This window comes from Phaenicophaeus curvirostris, chromosome 1, assembly GCF_032191515.1.
Source record: "Phaenicophaeus curvirostris isolate KB17595 chromosome 1, BPBGC_Pcur_1.0, whole genome shotgun sequence".
In the NCBI taxonomy this organism is placed as follows: Eukaryota; Metazoa; Chordata; class Aves; order Cuculiformes; family Cuculidae; genus Phaenicophaeus; species Phaenicophaeus curvirostris.
Genome location: NC_091392.1, coordinates 4173501 through 4194042, shown reverse-complemented (window position 1 = coordinate 4194042; position 20542 = coordinate 4173501). Strand labels below are relative to the sequence as shown.

At 42.3% G+C, this 20542-nt stretch overlaps 1 protein-coding gene across 2 annotated transcripts in view; it reads left to right on the top strand.

Annotated features, from left to right (window-relative positions):
- The window catches only part of SFMBT2 (Scm like with four mbt domains 2), a 120263-nt gene that overhangs the window by 84450 nt on the left and 15271 nt on the right, over nt 1-20542 (top strand). For both annotated transcript variants that reach the window (XM_069867146.1, XM_069867056.1), the window contains exons 11-16: nt 2584-2710; nt 8932-9045; nt 10316-10358; nt 10905-10975; nt 12130-12269; nt 19233-19342. In XM_069867146.1, the coding sequence (XP_069723247.1) occupies nt 2584-2710; nt 8932-9045; nt 10316-10358; nt 10905-10975; nt 12130-12269; nt 19233-19342 (605 nt within the window). The remainder of the gene's footprint in view (nt 1-2583; nt 2711-8931; nt 9046-10315; nt 10359-10904; nt 10976-12129; nt 12270-19232; nt 19343-20542) is intronic.

Sequence of the window (20542 nt, the reverse complement as noted above, 5' to 3'; positions counted from 1 at the left end):
AGAAATTTTTTTTCCTGTGGGTGTGGTAAGGCACTGGCCCAGGTTGCCCAGACACCATGGATGCCTCATCCCTGGAGGTGTTCAAGGCCAGGTTGAATGAGGCTTTTAACAGCCTGATCCACTGGGAGCTGCCCCTGCCCATGGCAGGGGGGTTGGAACTCTGGATGATCTTTAAGGTCCCTTCCAACCCAAACCATTCTGTGAATCTAAGACTGTGATTTCTGAAAGTGCTGAGGGAAGCTGGGCTATGCTGTATTGCACCAGTAGAGTGGGACAGTTGTCACATTTCTTCTGCAAGCACCTCTCCTTTTTCTTTATATCTCTTTTCAATTTGTCAAGTAACGGATCTACACTTTCAGCACTGGCAGCCTTGAGGATTGTCTCTGTGTAATATCCTCCAAAGATTAAATCAGGTCTAAGGACTCTTTTTTTAAGAAAACATTGATCAGATGAACGTGCTTCTGTTATTCTTTCACTCTCAGTAACACATTTCTCTGCAGAGAGATGTAATCTTGCTGTTGTCACTTGCACAACCTCCTTGGCAGGTTGGTCCATTTATTTTGTGGCTGTGAGCATCTCTTTGATAGAAGCTATGTTGTAAGCCTCCACCTAGTGCAGCCAGACGTGGTGCTAGAAGTGGATGTACTGTAACTGTTTCCCTGGGGGGAGTATTTAACAAAGAGAGGCAGTTATGAAATTGATTGATGTGACCAAATGCTTAGTAAAATAAACTCCTAGCTAACTGTTTTGCCATTGATTCTGTATAAATTAGCCTTCAGCACTGCATTTCAATGAAAGGAGCTGGTGTGTTGATAAATGACGTTTCCTTGTTAGGCAACATAAAAGGCATTTAAACCAAATCACCCTACTTTTCTGCAGTCCTGGCCACTGGCAGCTTTTACAGGGTGAGACTGGTCTGTGTGCTGAGCAAGGCTTGTGGCAGCCCAAGCAATGTTTGAGACTAGCAGCATGTTATTGGAAGTGCTCTTGATGAAAAAAACACGCCAAATCTAGAAGTTTCTAGTCTCATGAAGAGCTCCCAGTTCAAAGTGAATTGCTTATCATGCTAGGTGCTGTACAAGTAGGAGAAGACTGAATTTCAGTCTGGCTTCTAGTTTCTGGATGAGAGATTGGTGTCACTTTGAATCAATGACTACTGCTACCTGTCCTAGTTATTATTAGCTAGAATCTCAGCCAAGAGGGTGAAGCTTTTCATGCTATGGTACGCAAACAGCAAAATGCAGGCACTCAGAGCTGATGTGTTGCAGAACAGGTGGGACAGAGAGGAGGAAAATAAAAGGAAAGGAAAATACAAGGAAAATACAAGAAACTTGTGGCATGGCCACAAGTTCTACGTCAGTGCATTTTAAAGACAGTGGTGGTGGAGATATTGTGAAGGGACCAAACTTAAGTGAAGGGAGGGCCAACGGTGGAAGTGGGAAGTTGAAAGCTGAAGGTTGAAAGTGGTGAGGAGTAGCTTAAGGCTCTGTTTGTGGGGAAGGTTTTAGGGAGGGTTGTAGTATTTTGGGATTCCCTTGTACTTGGCATCATCTGCAACAGCTACTAACAGGAGTTCTGGTTCGTTCGGTTAGGACTGAGCCATCCTGGCTCTGGTAGGAGCAGGAGGGACTGGTCAACAGCCTGCTGCTATCACTTGGCCAGATGGATCACAGACAGAATCAGTTTGCCAAGGCATATGTAGCCTACAGCTATGGTACCTGAATGATTTGAACTGCAGCTTCTCTCAGGCTCCCAAGGTCTCAAGTACAGCAGGAGATTCTGCATTCTCACAAGTGCATGACCCCACATTTTGGTCCTGTTTATATTTTGGGGTGATGACCACTCATCTGGGGATCATTGCTGTAATACCTGGCCTGGCTTTGCCTTCACTGGAGAAGAGTGGGAGTGCAGTGAGGGTCTCAGATAACCGGTGAAAGACGTGTTTCTTTGGTGCTGTATTTAAATGTATAGAGGTATTGCTGCAGTGGTAACCATACTGGCTCCATCTACACCCACCTGCAACCAATGGACTTACGTACCTGAAGTCTACAGAGGAGGACCTTGTACGCTGACCTTAAAATACTACATAAAGAAAAACATAATTGAATAGGTTATACTTAAATTTCTCCAGCGTCAGTCAGCCTGGACAACTAAATATGTGAAGAAGGTTCTCTGGTCTCAGGAAAGATGGGTTATTTGCTTTACCAGATTTCTTATAGCAAGGTGAGAGATGATCAATCACAAAGATCTGCGAACCCCCTGTGTGATATCCCATTGGCAACAGTGGACAGAAAATGCATCACTAGCAAGCACTTGGAGCTGGTGGGAGTAACTTCCTGGTCTCTGAGGCTTAGGGATTGGCATAAACCATGAAACACATTGCTTCCTGATTGTTGCCCTTGTTGTTTTTACATACGGGTGTCCTGGGCACCTCAGATTTCTACCTGATGCCTCTGTGTTCTTTAACGTCTCCTGCAGTTCCAGTAAAAGGCAAACCATGCTAAATTTATGCTTCCCAGTGGACAGCCTAGGTCATGCAGTGCTGCGGTGCCATGCTTCACTGTTGGTCCTTGACTCTTTCAGACGTCCTTCAGCCGTGGCTTTACTAAGAACATGAAGCTGGAGGCAGTAAATCCGAAGAACCCTGCAGAGATATGCGTTGCTTCTATCACCTCAGTTAAAGGGCGGTTAATGTGGCTTCACCTTGAAGGTATGTTCTGTAAAGTATCCTTGTGCTGGTGGGGTTCAGTCACCCTTTTAATTTTGTCACTCATCCTCTGCACACAACTGCTTCTCCAGCATTTCCTTTTCATACTAACAGGTTATAAAGAACTATCTTTCCCTGTCCTCTCTCCAAGGGAGCCACAAGAACTTCCACCCTCCCATCCATGTGGACTCTCATCAGCATGATCTCCATTCACAATAGAAACCTCCTCACTGCCATCATGGTAAACCTCCATCCTAGGAATGGATGTTTGTGTCACTTGTGCAGCTGAGACTTCCACTGTGATTCCCAACACATGGGATATGGGATCTCCTGTCTCCCTGCAACTAACTCCTCTGCCCTCTCCCCTCTCCCTTCCCTCCCTTCCTTTTTCCACCTACGTCCATAAAAATGCTGCAGTATATGGTGCTCCTCACCATAGCCATCACATGCTCACATCCCTCCTTCTTGTGACTGTGTAATTTCCTTCATTGATGTAAGAGAGCTCTTGCAAGCAGTTACTTCATACAGAGTCTAGAAAGCCATCACCCCATGGAGAACACCACCACTGTACAAGCAGTATTAGGAGAGTGGTGAAAAACTAGCAGAGTGTGATACAATATCAAACCTTCCATTTCCACCTCTCTTGAAATGAGGAGTAGATGAGCTCATTTTTTTTTAATATGGTTTTGTTCATGGGACTTTCTCAGTTCATCTGGGCAAGGACTTCTTCAGTATGTGTAATTTAGAACAAAGCAGGCATTCTTCTCATTATTTCTTGAAAAACAGTGTTACTTGTAAAGTTGCCAGGAGCAGAAAGCCATGCTCATTTAAGTGTTTTGATGGGCGCTGTGATAAACCATATAGTTGTTTCAGCATCTATCATTGTCACAACCCAGCTTAATTATTGCCCATCAAGGTAACACTGTTGTTTGAAGCTACTGTTTCAAATCTTGATTTTCCCTCTGAAATCAATACAAATCGGGTCAGAGTCAACTACAGTTATAATGCGCTTCTTGCCTTTCTTCTGGAGAACCATGAAAATATCAAAGGCACTTCTAGTGGCCCATAGTCCTGCTCATCACCATCCTTTGTAAGATCTGTGCATCTGCCTTTTGACAAATGCATAAGGCAAGTGTGTCGTCTCTCGTGTTGACAGCCCTGACACAGTCAAGAGCAAAGACTTTCTGGAACCTTTCCATTTGTAAAATGAAATGCATTTGGCTAAAGCTACCATGATGGTTCAGGAAGACCTGATATTAAAACACTTCCACCCTTTTGCAATCACGCGCTGATAGGTAGATAATGTGCAGCTCTGCTTATGCATTTCTGGTGGATGCCACTAGATATTTCAAGGCATCCCTGAGAGACTGAGCTGATGGAAGAGCAGCATCCCCTAAGCACTTGTTGTGTGCAACCTCAAGAAACATGATGGCATGTTGTCTTAGTGAGCTGGGAGGAAAGCAAGGTGCAGTCAAGTTCTGCAGCTCAGGTAGTGTATTTGTATCCAGGGCTCTTAAGAGGAGGAAAGGATGGAGAGAAATGAAGCTCGTGCTGGACTCCAGGTTGCAGAGTTGCCCTGCAGGGAGTAGAATTGAAAAGAAACAGAGCAAGTCTTTCCTTTGCTAAAGTCAGGGGCGTATGCTTCCTCTGTGAGGGCTCTGTAACAGGAGGTGGGAGGAAGGAAAGGAGTCACTTGTGACTGACCCATGGGGTCAGTATGCTGGCTCGTGAGTAATTCTTCTCAAGTGTATGGAAGCTGGACTGCTATTAAGACTGTTTCTGCAAAAGCAGTGTAAACCTTCAAGTGCAAGTTTGGTTTGGCCCTCCTGGGGTAAAACAGTTAGGAAAGGGTTAATGTAAGTACAAAACGTAATTGAGCACACGATTTTAGGAAGGAACAGAGGAACAGGGTCACAACAAAGAGTTTTAGCAGAAATCCCATGTGAGATGGAATCTTAAGCCTGATCTGCCTGATTTTGGGGCTGGAAGACAGTGGAAGCCAGATTGATACTAACTGTATTGGTTCATCGTCACCTGGCACATCACCTTCAGCATTGTGCTGCATTGATTATAATAACCCAAGAAGTTAGTCAGCATCTGACAACGGTGCAATTTGTACAAGAGGAAAGATCTCTAATCAAAGCCCTTAAAGTTAGTAAAAAGTTTAGCATTTACCCCAAAATACATTGTTTGTGCTAGCAGCTTACTCTAAAGTATGAGAATGGCATATATTCAGTGGTGTTTAGCTTTACAAAAGTAGCATTATATGGCAGACAAGGCTTTCCTGATGCCTCCATGATAAATCCTATTTTCTGAGATTTATAACTCAATTGCTACCTAAAGAGAAGTTCCTTCTGACCTAAAACTTGGCAGGCAGTATCATTCATGCTTCTTGTGTTCCTACTGCTAAGCTTCGTGCTTTGGGCTAAGATCTGGGGAGAGCAAAGCTGCAGGAGCGTGTCCAAATGCAATAGAGGTGGGGAACGTAGGAGAGCTGGGTTCTCATCCTTCTCCTTACCTGACATATAGCTGTCACCTCAGGCAGTTTGTCTCCTCTGTCATTATCTCCAGTGTACAGAGCAGGTACTACTTTCCATCTTCGCTTTTGGTAGAGCTGTATGCAGTGGTGGGTTTTGGGCTTTTCATCTAAGATGACTGTTTGTCTTCTGACTTGGAGTTGCAGAAGCTCATCTGCAGCCTTGACAGGACACAGGGCAAATATTTTTGTTGAAGAACCAGAATCAATGCTTATTTGAAATTCTGCTCACACTAAGGCAGTTGTCAAATTTATACCCACCTGGTCAAGGAATCTGACCCGTTTTGGCAACTCCCCTTCTTTAATGGCCAGGTGGCTCCACTTTTATATGCAGATTTTATGATGTTTCAGAATTCTTATTTTTATTTCCCCCCAAGCTATAATACTTTCAAAGGAACTCAATGTCCACTAAACTTTTGCCTATTGTAGTAAATAGGAAGTACTATGTCTTGGGTTTTTAAATCTTGGGTCCTCCAAGACCTCAGTTAAAAGGCAAAGAGAGGGCCACACACTCCCATCTTGTTCCTCTCTCATCTCTTTCTCCTTTTTACGTTCTTAATTTCTTTATGGGTGGTTTATCCAACTTACCATAAAAAAGAAAGCCTGTGTACATGCTCTTGTCTTTTGAGTTCTAATATATAGAAGCTTTACACTTGTTTTATATCTCAATACCAGGAGTAGAATGATCTGTAGTAAAAGGAAAAGATGCAAAAGGGTGCAAAAATAAAAAGAAGTCTTCACTGCTGTCGAAATACATGACTAGAGTATGCACAGCATTACAGTACAACTAGGCATTAAAAAAAAAAACAACAAACCAAACCCCTGCTTGCAGAGTTGTAAAATAAATGTGGCTTGAACTGTGGCATGTTTTTTGACTCCATTAATACACTATTGTTTCTAACTAGTTATTTATATTCTGGTAGCAGCAAGACTCCCCAGCTACCATGGGAGCCCATCACTGAAGACCTCAGGTCCCACCATTTATCATGGGCGCGTCTGAAGCTTTCATTGTTGCCCTCCCAGTTTCACTGTTTGACAGCCCAAACTGCAGCCGTAAACCAGGATGCAGTAGTTAAGCAGTGTTGAGTTAGACATGAGGGAACATTGCTTAATAAATCATGCTTTGTACAGTAGCAAAACTCTGTAAACTTCAGGGTGAGCATTTAATGAGCAGCAGTATAGTTCCCCTGTGGTGGAGAAGAAGCACAGGGCTGATCCGAGGCTGTTGCACATTCCATCACTTTCTGCTACTTTATTACTCATCATCTGCATTGTTAATTTTTACTGGTTCATTTTAGATTTTAGAGCTGAAGCTTTCTGGTGTGGATTTATACAAGTAATAATGTACACTCTGCATAGCCTAGGAGTTTGAGGAAGACCCTTTTGTTAATCACTTCTCCAGGGATGCTTTTCATAATTTTCCCTTTGAGAGTTTTCTAGAGTTGCTGCTCTGTTCTGTCCATCCTATAAGATTCACAGCAGGAGGGAGGAGTTTCCTCATCCTGTTTCCAATCTCCCTATTCTCTCCTTTTCCATTCAACCTCTCAAGTCTCACAGACACTTCTTAGTCGGGGAAGGTGGCAGCATAAAGTGCAGCAAATGAAACTAATGCATCTCAAACAAGCTGTTTTCTGCTTATATGAGTGAGGTCAAATGAAGCAGGAAGATGTCAGAAATGGGAAGCAGGTTTATTAATTGCTAGAGGGAAGAAGCAATGCCAGGCAGGACACGGTAGCTGTGAATAGGTCATACAAGAGGAATAGTAGTGTTGCAGGAGAACAGGCATTACGGTGCAGCTGCAGCTGTAAACTTCAAAACCAAAATCTTCCTGTTACATCTGTTGTTGTTTGCAAGTAGGAAAGTACATTTGATCTGCTTTTTTGGTCAGAATAACATTGTAGAACAGTTATAGTGATAAAAATAGTGTATTTTCCCAGATCTATGGAAATTTCACTGGGGACTGTGTTGATCTCTTCCTCTGTTTAGGGCTTGACCCACGGTTTGCTTACTTCGTGCATGTCTTCCACTGACTGCAGCAGTTCTCAAATGAGTTTCTTGGCTGTATTTGTGGTGCTAAGAGAAAATGTTTTGCCCACTGGAGAGTGTGGCTTCTGTCAGGTACAAACCGAGCAGTGACCTCTTGGTGTTTCGTTGTGGAGGAAAATGGTTGTGCAGGGAATGCCAGCTGCTGAGACCTCACATTGAGCCTCAGCTTCTCATTTGAGCAGGTTGTGTCTTCTGTCGTGTGCCTTCATCTTAGCCTCTTCTCTTTCCCATAGCCTATTGAAATAGAAACTGTATCTTCAATGTATGGTCCAGGAGCACAATACAGGGCTCAGAGGAGTACCATTAAGACAACCGTGAATCTATGCAGAGACCGTGATTTCATTTTTTTAATTATTTCCTCCAGTAGTGTTATCACCAGCACCTATTTTCCTGCTTCCTCTGGATTTTCATACAACACACACTCTCTCAGTGCTTCAAGTTTATTACTAGAGATAAGATTGATCCAAATGCTGCATCTCAGCCTCGATGCCATTCCCATCACCATTCCCATCACAAAGTTCAATTACTGTTTCAATTACACTGCAAACCCTTGATGAACATTCATTAGTGGGAAGTTCCCCGTAGTCATCTAGCTGTGTGCAGTCAAACACTGATGCATTAAGCAGAAGGCAAAAATGCTGTGACAGATGCAAAGGCGAGGATGCTGCAGGGGAAACTGCTGATCCTTTGGTCTCTTTTATTAGGAGATCACCTCATGCTGCTTCTGGAGTTATAGGTGCTAGAGTGGAAATGGCAGAAGGGGGTGAAGTCCCTGGCCAGGCTGTGTCAGTGCAAATGGACTTGAATTGGAGTAATTAAAGGGTGTCTTGACCCAGGAACCAGAATTGTTTTCAAAGACATTTCAAAAGACTTGAAAGCCAGCAGGAATATTTCTGTTTGGTGCAGTGGGCTTTGAGTGTGACCCATATAAAGAAGAAGACACTCTAAAGGAGACATAAGAACTGAACTTGAAGAGATTTGCTTTACACAGGGATTTTCAGTGGAATTTTGGAGCCAGTATTATACCAGAGATCTCTGTACATCTGTTCTTGGAGTTTTTTTACTGTCTTTCCCTTGTTGGGTGATCTGCTCATGTTTCATGTGCCGTGAGGAGCCCTAGGAGAACACATGGCACCTCTAGACAGAAGAGTGGCTATCTCCCACCCTTAAAACCAGTGACTCAAGGGCCGAAATACACAAAAAAGCTTTAGAGGGGCACTGGGGCGTAAGGCGTATCACATTAGTTACCATCCTGTTAAAGCTGTTACTCTTCCACCTTTAAGTGCAAGCACTTAACAAGTTCTGCTGACTTGGTTGTGCAACTTCATGAAAAAAACCAAGTGTTGATCAGGCCATATTGTTTAGAGTCGTGCATGTTTAACCTGACTTGCTTTTGACTGCTTCACTGCACACACTTAGAATGCTCTTAATTAGGGTTTTCTCTGGAATCACATTGCACTGTAAATGCAACAGCCTTATCATTGCTGTCTGTGCAAAACTGCAGATGAGATGATGCCTGATTTTGATGCAGGTAAGCAGATTTATTTTTACATGTTCCATCCTTTGATTCATGATGAGTGCTCGAATGGCTTTGAGCTCAGTATTCCCATGTCTAAATTACATTATAAATTTGTGTTTATAGGTTCACAGATGCCCTCTCCAGAGTACATAGTTGATGTAGAGTCCATGGACATTTTCCCTGTTGGCTGGTGTGAAGCAAATGCTTATAACCTAACTCCACCACACAAAGCTGTTTGTAAGTACATGGAAGCATCAAGCAGCTTAGATGTCACGTCTGTGGATTTATCAGTCTTATGTCTATAATCCTGTTCTTGAAATGACCAGCCTAACTAGCAGGCTAGTAACCAGGCTGTAAGTGTGCAGTAATAAATAATAATAAATCTAATTAATGCTCGGACACCTCTGCACTGCTATTAGGCAATTTATAGTCGTCTGTGTGATCAGCCCCTCTACAAATGGTATTGTTTGCACTGGGAAACACTGGTTTGGGATTGCACAGTATAGCTTGTGGGCTTGTGATGGGGTTGGTGTTAAAGCAGGTTTTGTTACCTCAGGCAGATGAATGAGTAAGGAGACATGGGATCTCAAATCAGAAAAATCTCCATAAAGTATGGGGCAGATCAGACATAAAGAGGCCATCCAGGTGGTCCATCTTCAAAATAGGATCTACTCCATCTAAATTGAGAAAAGTTTGCTGGCCTCTTGTGATGGAGTTTCTACCCCTCCCCAGAGTATCTATCCTGTTATTTCACTGCCCCTGTCAGCTCAGCGACTTCCTTAGTGTTTAATTTAAATCTTTCCTAGCAGAACTGAACCTTTTTTAAGTTTTTTGTCCTGTCTTCAGCACGTATTAATTCCAATTTCTTTCCCTTCTATTTGCATTTGATGGTAATTCATGAGTGCTCAGTGGCTTGGTGTTGTTCTCTTGTTCCTTGCAGAAACCATCCAACCTCAATCTCAAGCCACCAGACAAAAAATTAACCTTGCTGTTTACGTTAATTAACATCTGAAAGGCAAATTTTAAAATGTGTCAACCGTTTTGAAGAGTTAAATATGCTTAAGTTAGAAATCAGGCAGCCAGGGCCTAATTTGGGAGAATATTGCTACGGCAACATTATGCAGCCTTATCGCAATTTATAGCTAGGGATAAATTATGCTGGAGGTAATCATGCTTGTAAAATGGAATCTTATCCATATATGTTTCTGTATGGAAAAATATTTGTGTTTTTATTTTAATTTTTTTATACTGAACTCATAAAACACAATATTAGCATTCCGGAGGAAAGATTAAATGTATTATTACATCTTTAAAGTAGATTTTAATGGTGTAGTGACTTACTTAAAAAATACCAAGAAAAGATGGTGATAGTAATTAAGTACCATTTCACTGTGTTAGAATTCGTTTTATAGTCAGTGTATTTATGCAGCTTTTTATGTGATATGGGTATGCTTTATTGGACAGAAGGGTACAAAACAATTTGTTCTTCCTTGCTTCATTTTTGCAGTGCGAAGGAAGAGAAGAATTGCAGTTGTGCAACCAGAAAAGCAGTAAGTTTTTGTTATTTAAGGTGATATTTTTACAAGGGTGCATCAGGTCTTCCAGGGGAGATAATACACTGCAGCTGAGTTACTTAGCTGATTGCTGCAGCAGAGTCAGAAAGGAGGTTCCTTTAACTCTGAAATGGTTGTGAATATGTAAGAGAGTCTTTGCAACAGAAATATTTTACTAGCTGGGGCTGTGTACGCAGTGTCTGTTGGACAGTAAGGAAGGTGGACATATGCCAGCAGGGCATTTCCTTACCTAGTCCTCACAATTTCTAGAAACTAGAATTAAAGGGGCCTAAGTGTGAGCATTTGCAGCGTGAAAGGCTAAACATCACAGATCTGAGTATGTTCTTGGAGAAGTGGTAGGTCTGACTCCTTCTTCTGCAATAATCAGATCCTGGACTATGATAAATTGTGGGACTGCATTTGAAGTGTTTCCATCCCTTGGTCAAGGCAGGTCCTGGTGTATCTGTCAATGCAGCTTGAAGGCTGTTTCTGACCTTTTCCCTGATCTGACTCTATTAAATACACCAAATCGCTGTTTGACAGGTTACCATCCACAGTGCCTGTTGAGAAAATACCTCATGACCTCTGCTCAGTTCCTCAGCCAGACACAACAGGTAAGACTGCTCAGCACCAGCAGAATCCTTATTTCAAGGACCCATTGACTGTATGTGAGGGGGTGAGCCCAAAAAGGCACTTAATATGTCATATGGATGAGGAGAAGGAAATGTATCCTCAGAGGGTGGGAGGTGGTGTGGGCCCACCAACAGTATGAGTTTGATAAGACTCCGTGTGAGGGTCTGGTCCTCCATGAGCAAACATTATGTCTTGCTGGGGTTATTGGAGTTCCCCTGGTGCTTTTCCATTTCAGCTTACGGTGTTAGAGCCAGGCTAATCAAGCCCTTGTGGAGATGGATGTGACTTTTTAATTGACATCAATGAAATTGCTTTACACCAGGGCTTCAAGGGTCCCTGTGTTAACATCAAAACTGTGTGGCATGGCTGCTAATTCTGCTAAAGGCAAATTTTTGCCCCTTTAGCAACGGCAGGAGACTCAGAGTGCAATATTCATCCAATCAATTGTATAAACTGTGCAGAAGGGGGAGGATTTAACTCTGTTTCAGCAGACTGCCTGACACACATTGGCATCTGAGACAGCATCCCAGGACTTTGTTGCAATCAAATGGGGAGAAACAGGCTCTTTTGGGGTATGATAACCAAAATGTGGATTGCCACTTGGATGCCACATGAACCACATGTAGAAGTACTCCTCTCCGTGTGCTGTAAAGGAGCCCAGAATAATTAGCCCAGATAGCTCTGTAGACCCGTGTTGGGTCAGGGGAATGACACTGCAGCACTTACTGGATTGGGCAGTGGCTGAATGGGGGGTTGTGGAGCCCTCCACCTGAATTTTCTCCCTGAGCTGATTCCGTGTTTGGAAAGGCAGCTAATATGTTCCCTTTTTGGCAAGTTGCACCTGAGTCATGCATGTCCATCAGTGACGCGAGTTATGAAAGAGCCTCAGATCATGTTATAAATGAAATCCTTTCCAGATTCTCCTTTCGGTAGGGTGTGCAAATCAGTTGCTATTAGAAGCACTTGATTTTCTCATGTTGGATGGATCCTAGTAGCCGTGCCTTCTCTACATGCTGTCCCAGGGAATACTCTTTGTGCCTCCTGTACTCTTCTCCCCACACCTAGGAGGCAGAAGGGCCCTTGATTTATGGTACAAAAGTGCTACTTACACATCAATGTTATTTTCTCCTTGCAGGTACCATCAATGGGAGATACTGCTGCCCCCAGCTCTACATCAACCATCGCTGCTTCTCAGGTCCATATTTAAACAAAGGCAGAATAGCAGAGCTACCTCAGTCTGTTGGGCCTGGCAAGTGCGTGCTGGTCCTCAAAGAGGTATGGCTCGACTGTCTTTTGGGGAGACTTCTGGGGAAAATGTCCATGGTGGCTTGTCAAGCCCAGAATTTGAGAAGGCGGCACCTAAAATTGTCCTGAAGCTCTGCAGTGGCTTTATACACAGCAGCAACTCTCACAGGGTTGAAAGCTGGGCATTGGAGAGAGCCCAGTAAACCAGCTGCCTGTGCAGGTGGGACGCTTGGGTCTCAAAGAAGAAAGTCAAAAATAGCTCTCAGCAGAAAAAAGGATAAAGTGGTTGCAGAGCAAAAGCTGAAGTTTGAAAGCAAGTCCGTAGCAACTTGCTGATGGGAAGCATTAGCAATCTGTTAGTACTTGAAAAATAGGCAGTGAAAAAACGACGTGGGGGAAAAATGAAGCAAGCGCAATCAATACTTATGCAAATGTTTCTTCCTCCTTTCTTCTTGAAACTTGGATTTTGAGAACATAAGTAGTGCAAAACTTCTGCCAGGTCCTCCCCTCGTATCTTAGGGCTGTGCTGCAGAGACTAACTCCAGCTTCTCCAAATTCCTCAAGAATAGGACCAATTACCAAATGTGGAAACCAATCTGTTTCCTCCAGAAAAGCTATTTTCTTTTGCTCTGCCTCCTTACAGAGCTACTCCTGAGGGAGCAAATAGTGGTGTCAGTAAGACATGGGCATCTTACGTTTGGAGACAAGAATGAATTCCCAAAGAGCAGGACAATTGCAGTGGCCCAGCATTGGTCAGTGTTATTTTGCAAATAAATTCAAGCTTATTCTGGCCGTGGAGACCAGGTCCAAATTCTGGTCAGGATGAAGAGAACACGGAGGGGAATTCAGATTAAGTATCAGGAAAAAATTCTCCACTGAAAGGGTTATGATGCGCTGAAACAGGGTGCCCAGTGAAGTGGTTGAGTCACCATTCCTGGAGATATTTACAAGACAGATAGACAGGGTGCTCAGGGATATGGTTTAGTAGTGAATGGGCACAGTTGAACTTGATGATCTCAAAGGTCTTTTCTAACCAAACGGTTCTATGGTTCTAAGACAGACGTTCAGGGTGTTGCTGCAGGCGGGATACACCTGGTTCCTATCAGCTGCTGTCATGACAAGAGAGGTGTCATCAGCTCAGAGAACCATGAGCAGCGGGGAGGATAGAGGTAATCAGTATGTGAATGAGGCAAGAAGTGGCAAAGAAGGCATCCCTGCATTGAGATGAAGATTTGTAGCGGCTTCTAGAGCACCCAAAAGGACTGCAGAACCGAGTGGTGAGAACAGTGCAGGAGGTATCTTCTGCAGTCCAGGACCACAGACATAAGACTAAGCACAGCTGAAGAGCTCACAAGGGTCCCCATCCCTCCAAATCCAGTCTTGGTGCTGAGCTTGATCTCCTTGTTTCATATTACACCCTCTGACAAACGTGGCCCCAGGAATGCAAATGCATTATAATTATCTCTCTCTGACTATATAGGAAAATTGCAGGCCGTTGTAAATTATGCATCAGCATAACTTGTCTGGAATAGATAAATTATACATGGGCTTTACTTTGGCAACACACAGGGGAGGGTGGGAAAGACAACTCAAAACAACAGCTATGAAGGAAAAACAGAGTCAGTAGCAGTCTGGCAAGAGCTTTTTAAATCACCCTGGTCTCCAGCCATAACTCACTGCGTTTAGAGATTCTCTACTTAAAAATCTGTGCCAGTCGCCAGCCACTTCACAGTGAGCAGCAGTCTCTGACCGAGATGCTGCTGTGTTTGGCACTGATGGAAACTCCCGACTGAAAACAACCAAATGAGCAACCAGGTCCTACCCTATTTGCTGGCTTGGATTACTTCTAAAGCAAGGAGAGAGCAGATGTCTTCTCCCCACTAGCATCAGGTAGTAGAAGACCTTGATCTCGGTTGGGTGTCAACAGAGTAGCTCCCCATCCTCTGCCTTCCTCCGTGCTCAGTCATCATGGGTGTAACAAAAAAATGCAGCACAATTGTAGTTCATGATGTTCCTCAGCCTTACGCTCTGAGGTCTTGTCCTTCTTTATGTCCATCACTGATGCAGTGAAGCATCATCCAGGATCCAGCTCCAAATGATCTGGTGCTACCAGCTTGCATGCTAACAGTAGGATAGCTGTCGGTCAGTACTGCTTAGCTCTGGATTAAACAAGGTTGGGAAATACCCTTATAGTGTGGAATAGGAACATCTCCTTCTACTTGAGTAGTCTGTGCAGTTCTGACCTGAGGTGTTGGGAGAGAAGCAGCATGGATAGGTTTGCTTTTGTACAGCACCTCTTTTGCAGCAGAGCAGGTATTTCTGCTGAGTTCTGTGATGCTACTGCCTCTTCTTGATTTCTGCCCCGTTGCTTTCTCCTAGTGCTGGATGCAGAGGTTGTGAGCTCTGAAGGGAGGAAAATACTAAGGTAACTTCCACAATCATAGAAACCATAGGTTGGAAAAGACCTTTGAGATCATCAAGCCCAGCCCCGTACCTGTCCATTACTAAATCATACCCCTAAGCACTTCATCTACCCATCTTTTAAACACCTCTAGGGATGGTGACGTAACAGCCTTGATAACCCTTTAGGTGAAGAAATTTTTCCTAATCTCCAATGTGAACCTGCTTTGGTGCAGCTTGAAGCCATCCAGTCTTGTCCTATCACCTATCACTTTGGTGAAGAGACTAATACTCACCTCTTTACAACCTCCTTCCAGGTAGTTGTAGACAGCCTCCTCTTCTCTAGGCTAAACAACCCCAGTTCCCTCAGCCACTCCTCATGTGGCAGCCCTTGAGCAATATTTCCCAGAAAAAAATTGAGATCAATTACAATTTGTTCAGTATTACGATAAAAATGATACTGATTTTAATTCTGTATGTGTACATATATCTGTGTATCTATGCAAAGCCTTAGGTGAGAGACAAGTAACTCTTGTCCTGTGTAGTGCCAAACTTATTTTTAAAGTCTATTCGTTATTCCTGGTGCAAGCATAAATCTCACCCAAGACCACTGGTTTATTGTTTCTTTCACCTCAAGAGGCGAGTGAAGTGGGAATGCCTGTTATTTAACATCAGCTGCAAAGCTTATCTCATTCCTGAGATACTTGTTTGGAAAAGAAGTTGAAATTTGGAGCCAGGTACACTGGTGGAATCAACTGCATCTGGGCTGAAAAATAGTGACTGTATAGTAGCTAGGATGTGTAATAAATGCTAACTTTAAGTGAAATAAAAATAAACGTATTGTCAGCTTTAGATTTAGCTCTTGGATCATAATATCTAAAAAATGCTTTCATTTCTTCCATCTACGTCAAAAACTTACCATGGCAATACAGTAAAACAAAATTAGATGTCTTTTTAAGACTTCAGATAATCTATAACTCACCATATCTTAGGGAAATATGCTCTAAAGATTAATTAGCCTTACTGATTACTGCTCTTACTGTTCTTACTGTTTTAAAGATACTCTTCTCTTTATTTAAAAAAGGAAATGGACTTAAAGGTAGTGACTGTCCAATTGATGCAAAAAAAAGAAATCAGCCATCATTTGTGCAGGAAGGCTATTGTACTCTGCAACTTCAGTTTCTTTGAAGCACAGCATGACTTCTTAGGAGAAATTTGCATAATTAAATCATGTTGCTCAGAAAATTAAGCAGCTTGTATTGAGCCTTAGATGTATGATTAAACTGGGCTGATAGCATTATCGTTAGTGATCAGAAATGGTGTTGGAATGGGAGAAACCTCTCTGGTCTGGAAAGATATAAACTATATTTCTTCAAGAAGGTTCACTAACATCTTCCTCAAGACTGCTCTATGGACTTTAGCTCATCTGTAGTAGTTCCTCCAGCTCAGGATCTGGACATGTATCTTTTTGAAATGTCATGGACTGTCATAAGTATGTCAACACTTAAGTGCTACAGCCTTGACTATGACAAAGGCTCCATTTTAGGTCCTTGACCATCTAATGAAAGAATCCCAAAGAACACTTCTTTCCTCATCTTTCTTTCTCTGTCCCACAGACATCATTATTCAAAGAAAATAACTGTTTAGTGTTCTGCCTGAGGCTAGCCTGGGAGTTAAGGGCTGTCCTGTTAGGAAGGAGGTGGGGGCTCATATCTTCAGTAGAGGGTGGAAGTTGAGTTTCTCCTTATAACAATGCTGATCATTGGGCTTTTGAACAGGAGTAGCAGCGTGAGGGTATTTTGAACTACACCTCCTCTGTGATACCTCCTCAGAAAGCTTCATCTAGGTTTGGGACCATCAATGAAAAGGAGTGGAGAGTTGGGCAATGTGTGAATTCCTAAAAGCTATGAGGGGAAGAAAGGTGCTGAACTGCCCAGTGGCATCAGACATGTTGAGAAAAGGGCCCTTGTGCATTTGAAAATCTTAAGAAAGGAAAACTTTATACCGGAGATGTCAGGTGCTTATAAGGTTGGGCGCTAGTGATGCTGTGTGATCATACTCACTGATGTGACTCCAGACTACTTGACTCTGAAAATCCAAAGTTCAGCAGTATCAAAATAAAACCCCATAGGTGCATAGCAGCAAAGGTTGGTGGTGTTTAATCCACTCTGCTACTCTGAGGCACTGCTGACTGTACCCAAACCATTCCTGATGGAGAGGACTGAAAATAAATTACCGTAATCTCAGACTGGTCACACTCCATCCAAGGGGAATTTAATGAATCAGATCAAAATTTGAGCAGTCTGATATGGGTGAAGTAACTTTACATCTCCAGAGAAAGTTTGAAACTGATCTGGGATTCTTCACTGTTTTTGCTTAACCACAGGTCATTTCTCCACAAGAACCAATGTTCTTATTTCTCACTAGAGTTTAGTAGTGTGTAATACGAAGCAATAATGTTGTTAGAAGGTAACACTGTAAACATGGTGATGGACTTTTGCTGTACGGTGAAATGTCTAATCCAGTGACTTACTTGAGATACAGAAGAGTCAAAGCCAGAGGTTTTAAAAAGCATTTTTCCTTCCCTTAAAGGGAAGTGACGGTTTGTAGAAAACACTCTTTTTTTTTTTTTTTTTTAAACAGAGTTTAGAAGTTTACAGAGTCCTGCTGAAGACAAGCCAGCTTTGGGAAAAATCCTGGCATTGTGGGTGTCTTTGCAGGGCTGGCATTGATTAGGTGTCTGGGATAATGCCCAGACATGGCCACACTGTTGTTTGCAGAGTTGGGTTTTCCTTTCTTACTCATTTCCTAACTGTTCTGACAACTCATCCAAACACCATCACCCTGATAAAGGAGCAGCATAGCACTGTTTGTGGGAACTGGTCAGCTAGAGACGCCTGGTTTCTACTCATGGCTTTCCCACCAGCAAGCAGGGTGGGTGTAAGAATGTGCTCAAGGAGAACTTTCCCAACGAACTCCTACATTAAATAATTCCCTGGATTTGCTGATCAATAGGAGAACACATCTGATGAGTTGTGAATGAGCATGGGAGCTATCCAGGCACTTGGTGTTTGTTGAAAACCCACCTTTGGCTTCCCCACATCACGTTTCTGTGTCAGAGGCCAATGCCCCATCGGATTTTATACTGAGAGGCAGGGAAGAAAAGATGAACAATTGGGTGGGTTCAGTCAGAAGCTGTCTTTTGTTATGTTGGAATCCGTATGGTTTAGTAATTAGTATAGTATGTTGTGAGATGGGATGGGAATGAGCTGGAGAGCTGTGGGTAAATCTGTTTTGTGGTTTCTCTTTGTGTGAGATGGGGAGTGTGCTTCTACCCTTCCTCCTAGAGTGCTCTGAGATGTACAGATGATTTGAGCTGTGCAAGATTTTTATGCTGTTACTAGCCATCACTTCAGGTGTCTCTAATTGCACTTTTTTTAAGAGTGGCCTAAATAATGTTTCCAAGAGCCCAATGATAAATCAAGTTTTGCTTTTAGTAAATAATCTAATCAGGCAACTCAAACCGCTGCCATTTTGCATGGTACTGTACAGCATTAAGGGAAGCCCTTGACTGAAAATAGTTCATCCTACAAGATTTTCAAAATACTAGAAAATCTGTGGGTTGCTAGATTAAAAATCAGGGAAAAAAAACCCAACCAAACATAAACACTTTTGTATTTCCTGCAATATGACCTAGTAATTTTTTCCTTTTCTGATGATCCATGTTCACAGGTGCTGGGGAAATTTAAAGCTCATTGTACTGAAATCATTTGCTGGCCCCCAAAGAATTAAGAACAGGCATTAGGTAAAGAGCCAATTTATATCAAAACCAATCCAGACTCACTATGGGGTCATTCATGTACATACAATGCAGAGTATTCAAACACATGGTCTGGTGCTGTTAAGAGATTTGTTTTTCTTGTATTTATCTCCTTAGGCCAAGCATAGACTATTAAAGCTTGGATTCTCTGAGCCAATAGTAGGAACCATTTTTATGCTCAGAGATTTTGGTTTAAATGGATTGGCACATGTGTTTTGTTGCACAGAGTGGACTCATACTGGGTTTCAGGCACACCTCCTGCAAATTCTTTTTGTGTAGACTTCATTAATATTCTGTTAATATGGTTAAGGCATGCAGCACTCAGAAGCTTAAGTGTATTGCTGACCTCAAGTATGTGAATTTCCCCATTACTGTTCAGTGTGTAATTGTGCACATGACTTCGTACCTGGTTGAACCATCAGAATTATTTCCATTTTTTATTAAATTGAAGCAGTATGAATATAGAGAATGGAATCTGCTTTAGGTCAGAGATTTTGTCCTAAAGAAAAATAGTGATAAATAGGAGGTCTTTGGGGTTAGCTAGCAGTACTAAAACAGTCACCATGTCAGATTGATGTGTCATCTACAATGTGCTTGACATATTGATCCAATCTGGGACCTCTTCTCATTGCATCTAGGACTTACCCATGCAGACTTGGACCTAAAGTGGCACCTGTAAGCTGCTCCTGCCTGTGCACCATCTGGGATCTTGTTCTGTGTGATCAAGCACTACTGTTAAACACATCAGTGTTATGGCTTTTGTCTCTTAATAGGTTCTCAGCATGGTGATCAATGCAGCTTACAAGCCAGGGAGTGTTTTAAGAGAACTGCAGCTAGTGGAAGACCCTCAGTGGAATTTCCAAGAGGAAACACTTAAAGCAAAGTAAGTCTCCGGTGTGTGCTTTTTTATTTGTGAGGCTTCAAAAATGAAACTGGTTGGCTGGGGGGAAGAGAAAGGAGAACAAAGGATTTTTTCTGTTGTGAGAGTTTTGCTTTTCTAATTATCACTTTGCTTCATTGAATTATATGACTTATTCGATATCAACTTAAGAAAGAAATGAAATATTCACCTGAATGGTTCATTTCTATTGTCTTTCTCCAAGCAGCAATCCAGATTTTGATGAAAAATGGCATGTTTATTCAGTGAAGTCCTGAGGTTTATGATAAGCTGTTCATATAAGCTTGGCTGTTACTGAATTAACTCAATTCACGGCTTTCTAAATGTAGGAGTTTTACTGCTTTTAATATAGAGCCTGTCACTCTAATGCGGAAAAAATTGGGAAGAATGAATGGCACAAGAAAAAGTGCAAACAAAATAGCAGGGACCCAATTTTAAGCAGAAGAGTGATTACGACAAAGTGCTGAGATCTGGGATTAAAATCAAGATTTTAGTCCTTTCTAGAATATATGCTTCAATTCTTGTCTGAAGAACTCTTAAGAAAACTGTGGATCTAGCCAATGCTTCCAGCTTTGAAATTTACCCATTTATTTCTCCTTTATGTAATGAGCACTACACACGAGAATTATTTCAACAACCATTGTCTCTCTGAAAGAGGTGAGTCTCACCCAAGCTCTCTCTAGTGTCTCTCCAAAGAGAAATTCTTCTCACTTCAAGACAGCTGGCAACAAATAGTTCTTTGAAGACAGTTTTTTCCATTGGCAAGCTTAGTCACCTTGACTTTTTGAGTACTGAAGTTAAATGCTGTGAATCTTACCATTGGTACTGAACTCTGTTACTCCTTTGCAAATAAAAGCAATTTTCTCTTGTTTTTTTTTTTTGAAATTATTGGCTCTCAGATATGGCACTGTTGATTGCTATTGTATTTGATCTTTGGCCATGCAAGTATCACTGAAAGCTCCCGTTGAGGGGAGAATTGAGAACCTCTTTTCTGCATAGTTGGAAACTACTTTTCTAAAGGAGGATTGCAGTTAGAAATGAAAAGCTACTAGAAGATTCTCTTTTTAATTTGTTTCTTTCTCCCATGTGCAAAGTCATGGGTTTGTGTTTGTCAATTGAAATTTTGTGGATGGAAAGCTAAAAGCCATCCTTATGCATGCGGATTTTCATTACAAATAAGCATTG